The 7,543-nt window shown below is 30.2% G+C and overlaps 1 protein-coding gene across 1 annotated transcript; it reads right to left on the reverse strand.

Moving 5' to 3' along the window:
* Positions 1–2,257: 2,257 nt before the first annotated feature.
* LOC100244825 (putative F-box protein At1g49610) lies at positions 2,258–6,309 on the reverse strand. The gene is made up of 3 exons (XM_010647857.3): positions 5,088–6,309; positions 3,293–3,466; positions 2,258–2,845 (listed from the first exon to the last, which is right to left on the reverse strand). The coding sequence occupies exons 1-3, from the start codon at positions 6,114–6,116 to the stop codon at positions 2,510–2,512; spliced, it is 1,539 nt and encodes a 512-aa protein (XP_010646159.2). The 5' UTR covers positions 6,117–6,309; the 3' UTR covers positions 2,258–2,509.
* Between the last annotated feature and the right edge of the window lie 1,234 nt (positions 6,310–7,543).

Genomic DNA, 7,543 nt, shown 5'->3' on the forward strand with positions numbered 1-7,543 from the left:
AAGGTTAGGTAATCTTTGTTGGGAGAATTTTTAAATTGTTCTACAACACCTATTCACCCCCCTCTAGGTGTAGTTCATCATTGAGATTCACATTTTCACCAATGATTATGATTTTAAGTTATTCCTTAATAAAAGTGGTTTTATGGTTATTATGGTAAAAAATATTTTAAAAATAATATTAAAATCATAATATCATTAAAACATAGATGAATTAAAAATAACTTGTAAAACCACTGTCACCAATGATGGTTCTAAAGAAAATTGTAAAACCACAGTTATAAACTATGGTTTTAAGGATATTTTTGATACTTTTAAAACCACAGTCACCAACGGTGGTTTTATACACTTAAAAAAAAAATCTATGTAGATGTTTACGTGGATGCAAAAAAATTAGTTTGACAAATATTTTGAGATGAGTACTATTCTTACCATTTTTTTCTATCAATGGATTATTTTTAACTTAAACTCCGTATGATCTGTCCATTCATTATTTTGTATAATTTTTAAAAAGATTTAGTAGAATCTCTTATTTTAACTTCCCTTATTTTGTATAATTTAATATTTATTCCTTAATATTTAATGACATTAAATTAATTTATGATTTAATTATTAAGTCATTCAATTGATTTATCATCATTTTTAATTTTAAGTTATAATATTAAATTATTTTAGTATGCCTAATAATTTAAATTAATTTATTAAATCACATTAAGTCAATAAATTGATTTATGAAACACTTAAAACTTATTATTTGGTTTTTACTTTAAGTATTAAGATTATTTAATAAAATTAATTTTTTTTCTTTTCAAATTATCAAATTAATAAATTTAACCTCATTAATTTTAACCCATATTTATCATCATTAATGGTAATTAATATTTACTATTATTAAATTTGCTTATAAGTAATGAACCATGGATGTAAGAAAAACAGTAAATATAGTAAAAATTAAAATTTAGAATAAGTTAATTACTTTGACTTAATATTTGTTATTTTTATTTTAAGTTGTGGTATTAAATTATTTTATTAAACATGTAATCTATTTAATGACTTAAATTAAGTTATTAAGTAATAAATTATTAAATTAACTTATCAAAAACTCTCTCACTCTAAATAAATGTAACAACTCTCTCTCATTAGATTATGCATTTTACATGAAAATAGTAGCAATATTCCCAAAGCAAATTTTCAATAAACCATTTAGGGCTTTTGGAATTATTTTGGAAAATAGTTATTTATTTTAAAACGCAAAAACCAGTTTTTTGACTTAAAAAAATACATTTAACCTATGTTTGGTTCCTAGAAAATTTGAGGGAAAATGTAAATGAAAGAAAATAGCATAGAAAAGTAGAAGGAAATTAAAAGTTAAGGAAAACAAAAAATAAGTTTAAATTTAATAAATTATTTTTCTATATTTCTTCAAATTTATTTTATTTATTTTGCTCTAATATAGTAATATTAAATAATTTAAAAATATATAAAATTTAAATTAAATTTAATTATATTTGATTTTTTTTTTAATTTTTTTATAGTGAAACCAAACGTGAGAAAACTATTTTCCTTAATATTTTTTTTATATTTCCCTAATATTTTTCGAAAACTAAACATACCCTTAATGAAAATAGTTTTTCTATAATTTGTTCTAAAAGTAGGTTACTTTTAAAAACATTCCAAAAAACCATTGAAAACTATAAAGAATATGTTAGAAATTTTTACATTATACAAAAGTTTGCAACATCTCTATAGATAATCAACCCAACTAAAAATCATGTCATTGATATTAGTTTTCAAATAAAATTTTATTCCTCAATATTATTGAGAAATATTTTTAAGAAATGTTTTAAAAATTGCTTGCTTGAGAAATATTTTAACAAAAGTTACCAAATACACCTTTACCTGCTCATCACAGCCACTCAATATTTTAACATTTTCCCAAATCAAGACCAACAATTAAGCAATGAACCATCAATTGAATCTATCAAATCAACTTAACGGCACAAGCATGAGTAAGCAGATGATTGTTAAATAAAGATAAATGAAATGCAGTTATGTAGGATGTCTGTGGAAGACATAGGAGGTGTCTGTTTTTTTTGGGTGATATTCAACTAAGACCGGTATGATAGTGATTCTAGGAAGCGCTTTTAACATCTTTAATACTTAAAATTTTTTATTAATCAAGTGTTAAAAATACTAAAAACACTTTCTAAAATCACTTCAAAACGCATTCTAAAAGTAACTAAAGTCAAACACCATGACAGGGTAACAAATGCTCAAAATTTTTACCCAACATAATTACTCCAAACTTCTCACAAATGGTTTGTGCAGCATCTTTCAACTTCAACTTTACACCATTTTCAAGAGAAAACAAGTTCCTTTCATGGGATTACTACTCTGGACATAAATTACATCATACAACATAGAAATTTTGTTGACTTACCCAAACAAAACAAAAGAAAAAACAAAGTAAAACTATTGTGACTTACCTACAAGGCCTGAACTATTCTCAGTCTCACTTGGAGAACAAAACTGCTGCTCGTGGAGACGCTCTTGTGAAGCTTAACAATTTTTGAACCACTGGGAGTTCCTGTGCAGCATAGGACGTCTGCCTTTTAACCTTGCGCACATTGATAACCATCTTCTCAAGCACCTGTGCGTTCTTAAGCAGAAACTCTATAAATGCAATTGCAAATTGAATGTCACAATAGCCGGGGTCGAAGCCAACGATCTTGATAATCTTGAGATTCTGCAGCAAACACTTGAAACTCTTTTCTTCTGATTCCCAGAAGCTCTCTCCATGATCATCTCCATGTTTGTAATAGTTGTTAAAGACTTGATGCTCCCAAAACTACAGATGATGAATAGATTAGGCTGAAATTTTGTTCCAGTTCTGATACAGTGTATATTATTTTTCCCAAGAGTGGGTCTGAGACCAAATTTAATGAAAAATGAAATCTAATGGTCAAGGGGGATTTCATCTACTTTAAATGTCATTCTGAGAAAAGATTTTGAAGCTCAAGATATTTAAGGTGCATAACAACCAAAAAATTCTTTTCCCAGCCTCCAAAATCATCTTTTCATCTCCAATGTGAGAACATCATCTTACCCTATGAATTACTTCAATACATCCAGCCAAAAAGGAACCATCATAATTTAGGAATTAATTGGAATTATTAGCTAGACAATTTGAGATTGCTCAGAGCTTCATTCTTCATTCAAGCTTACCACAGATAAATCTCAATGAATGAGTGAAGGAAATGGGGAAAAGAAATGGAAATGGTCTGGAAAAACAAACCTTTAATACGTTTAGGGGGTTCACGTCGATATGCAATTTCTCCAAATCAGGTGAACTTTTTAGCAGGCTTGCAATCCCAGGGAGGTCCCATTTTTTGGGCAAAGTGTTTAGGATTAAATATCGGTGCTTTGACAACGGAGAAGGCATAGATTTCATTTCCAATACCGACAAAACCTATGTGCACCAAAAAAAGAAGCAAATGAATATGAATGCAAGAACAATGTATTAGTCATTTTAAAGAACAACACTACTACTAGTCCCGGCATGAACATTAGCCTTTTTCTTTGATGTATGTGAAATTTAGCAGAAATATTTATGGAATAAATACAATTTTTTTTATTACAATTCTTAATTTAACCGAAGGACCAAGTTGATTGGACCCAGGAATGTGTGTGGTGTGCATTTGTGTAATTATAAGTTTTGTGAAATCCCAAAATCTTAGGTCACTCAGACATGTCAGAATAGCAGAGGTCAATCTTTCTTCTATAACACCTTAGTTCAAAATGAACTGTAATATAGCATGTCTAACAAAGGAAGTAGACTGGACACAAATCCTATAGATGTTCCTATTGTGCACCCTGAATGACACATGCTTCACATACATTTTCTAAATGTCCATGTAACAAAGACAACACACATTTTCAAAAATGAAGAAGTCATGGTGGAAATCCTCATATACATCTTTTATTACTTATAGAAGGACATATATATATATGGAAACTTTGCAATCTTAAGTCTAAAACCATGAACACTTTCTTATAGTTATGCTATGGCTATGTTTGGTTCCTAAAAAATTTGAAGAAAAATGTAAGGGAAAGAAAATAGAAGAGAAAAGTAGAAGGAAAAAAAGAGTTAAGGAAAATAACAAAAATAGATTTAAAGTTAATAAATTATTTTTATATACTATCTCAAACTCATTTCACTTATTTTAACTCTTCGATATAAAGATTAAATAATTTGAAAATGCAGAAGTTTTTAACTAGTTTTAATTATATTTTATATACTACTTCAAAATCATTTTCCTTAACATTTTTTTTCTTTAATACTTTCTGGGACCCAAACAGATCCTGGAGATATAACATTTTTCATTGTAGATAAGGACAGTTTAGGAAATTGGATTGCTGCAAAATTCATTTAGTTATATCTGCGGATAATGCACCCTTATTCAGGATGCACAATTGGCACTATTAGCCGTTAATTGTTGTGTAGAAAGAAAATGTGTACACAGAATGGGCAGAGCTATGACAGTATAAGACATTTCGTTCACCAGTCACAAAGGAATGGGTACAAATACCATTATTTTCATTGGCATCTTTGATTGGATCCCCACACAAATCAGTTGATTACAACAAAGCTTTAACTCTATTCCTCTCTAAGTTAGAAAAATTTGTTCAACACAAAAGAAAATATTATATATCAAGATTCTGCATTGAATTTTTTAAACCAATATCATGGAGCATTCACCAATTTTAATTCAAATCAAGAATCAAGAAGCACTGAACTTCCATAAAGACCGTGCATCTCCAGCTAATTCATGGGGTGGACACGAATTATCATTTACATGAGAAACCTTCTAATCACAGAGTTCAATGACAACACAGGGCAGTAGGAACATGTTGTGAATAAAGATCTGGAAGGCCCCTCAGTTCAAAGAGAGTGGAGACCCTCAGAATTTTAATGGTCAGTGGAAAAAACCCTGAAGTACTCCACTTCCCAATCACAGGTTTTTCACACTTCATTCAAAAAAGCAGTATAAATATTGGAAATTGGCAGAGAAAGGTAGAGAATAAGATACCTCAAGGCACCAAGTCCCTACAGTAAGGTTTTCAACATGACTAAGGTGTTTAAGAATCTCTCTCAGCATGTTACTGTAGTCCTCACTGAAATACTGAAAATTTCTATCCTGATGCATCATCTGAATATCAAGCTTAGCATTAACCAAAGACGACATGTCCAGTAACCGGCACATTTTTTCCCAATTGCCTGAAAGTTCAAGTGACCGGATATTAGGAGCCGAGACTTCCAATACAGTTTCGCCTTCTGCATCATTAGGAGCCCAAGGTTCGAGGATGGACAGTTTCTTCAGACTCTCAGAACAAATATTAATCCGAGCAAAGCCGTGACATCGGTGGAATTCCAAGCACTCCAGAGCCGGACTGCCCATCAAAATGTTCCGAATCGTTTCCTCATTCAACTCAGCATACCCAATTGATAAACTCTTGAGCCAAGCCCACGAAACCACCCCATAAGTCACGAAATTGCAAAACCTCGTAGCCAATTTCCTGAAGGAAGAATGACGGAATATGAACTGAGGCAACAAGTAACGATAAGAATCATATCTAGACTCCCACAGCTGGAGGGGATCCTCTTCATCATTGAACCCTAAATTTAGCTTTTCCACGCCCTTCCTCGTCGCAAAACGAAGCCACAATGTAACACAATCTTCTTGTAAGCTATTTTCAATAACTTGGTCCATACAGTCCATGTAGATGGTAAATTTCTGAACCTTGCAATTGGGGTCGTGGAGAAGAAGGGCTCTGTTGACGAAAGTGATGAAATCGTCGATCTCCCACTCTGAGTCCTGATCGAAGACGAGGTTTGGGGTTGAAGCCCATTTGTACGCAAACCTTTTTGATAAGACTCCGGTTCGGATGGCGGCGTCCATCGGCAGAAACGAGAGAATGTGGACGAGGACCAAGTCTGGCAACTCGCTGATTCGATCTACTCTGCTTTCTCTGGGATTTTTTCTTGATCGCTCACCGTCAGTGCTGGCCAGGCAGGAAGCGCCGACGACGGTGTTCCGGCCGTGGCTGGTATCATCCATGGTACGGGCCGGTCCCGGTTGGTTCCCAGCTTACACAGTGTTTTCTCAGCATAAAATGTTTCAAATTCAAAAAATTATATAGGTGAAGATTATTTCAAAAATATTAAAATTGTGGCTAAAGATGATTTTGAATCTGTGAATTGTTTAAGAAAATGAAATGAATTTCGGATTTTTTTATAAATATTTACGGATAATTGTGAATGACTTCACAGTTCACAGTTATTCATAGAGACTTTTGCTATTTTCCTTAAATTAAAAAAAAATTAAATATTATATTTAATTCTGGTTTTTTCAACACGGGGACTTGGATTATTGAAAATCACATCTTAACGTTCTTTTTGGTAATATATAGCTATGAGCCTATGATTAGGTTAGATGATGCATATTTGAAGCCCATCTTAAACAAATTAGAATGAAAATAATGATTGTTTAATGAAATCGCAAAATTAAGTAAAAGAGAAAAAAAATGCAATGGGAATAGAGAATTTGTTTTTTACATGGGAGAGTTTAATATGTTCTTATTATAGTCACTAATTGTGAGTGAAAGTATTAAAAGAATTTATTGATATCCCAATTAATCATGTATTAAGTTGATAAAAAGATATTATATATTTGGTAGATGCACCTAATATATTGCCCCTTTATTATTATTTTTTTCAAAAAAAAAAAAAAAAAAGGCTAAATTGATGGTAGACACATAATTAAAAGGGGTAGATTAGGAAGTGTAGTACCACTCATAACAAAACTTATAAAAATGTTAAAAAAAGAAAAAAGTCATTAGTTTTTAATTAATAATTAGAGTGCTTTTTGATAGTGATTTTGAGAAGTATTTATAATATTTATAATAATTGAAAATTAAAATTTTTAAATATTAGAAAAATTAAAAATATTTCATAGAATCACTGTCAAACACACTCTTAGGGTGCGTTTGAGAGTAATTTTAAAAAACGTTTCTAACATTTTTAACACTTGAATGATTAAAATTTTTAAATATTAAAAATATTAAAAACGCTTCCTAAAATCACTATCTAGCAGGCTCTTAGAATTTGATTAGTAGTGATTCTATAAAAAGTTTTTAGCCTAAAAAGTGTTTTTGAAGAAAAGATAAGAATGCGTTTAATAATAAATTTCAAAAATGTTTTTACCATTTTTAATATTTGAAAGATAAAAATTTTCAATTGTTAGAAAAATTAAAAACATTTATTAAAATCATTATCAAAAGCATTTTAAGTTTTTGACAAAATTTAGAAAACACTTTTAAAATTTGAAAAATTACTTGAAGTATTAAAAAATCACTTGTAGTGTTTTCTAGAGAAACACTTGATACGTGTACTTATATGACTTAGACGTCTTGTATTTCTCGGAAAGGTATTTTGATTGAGAGAATTTGGTATGATACTTGTGAGATTAATTATATTGATGAGATT

Source organism: Vitis vinifera, chromosome 10 (assembly GCF_030704535.1).
Source record: "Vitis vinifera cultivar Pinot Noir 40024 chromosome 10, ASM3070453v1".
NCBI lineage: Eukaryota > Viridiplantae > Streptophyta > Magnoliopsida > Vitales > Vitaceae > Vitis > Vitis vinifera.

Excerpts from the sequence above, each read along its gene's own strand:
- LOC100244825 (XM_010647857.3), bottom strand. The coding sequence starts at position 6,116 with ATGGATGATACCAGCCACGGCCGGAACACCGTCGTCGGCGCTTCCTGC. Across the intron at positions 3,467-5,087 it reads TAGGGACTTGGTGCCTTGAG|GTTTTGTCGGTATTGGAAAT; the intron begins GTATCTTATTCT and ends TGGTGCACATAG. Across the intron at positions 2,846-3,292 it reads ACCCCCTAAACGTATTAAAG|TTTTGGGAGCATCAAGTCTT; the intron begins GTTTGTTTTTCC and ends CATCATCTGTAG.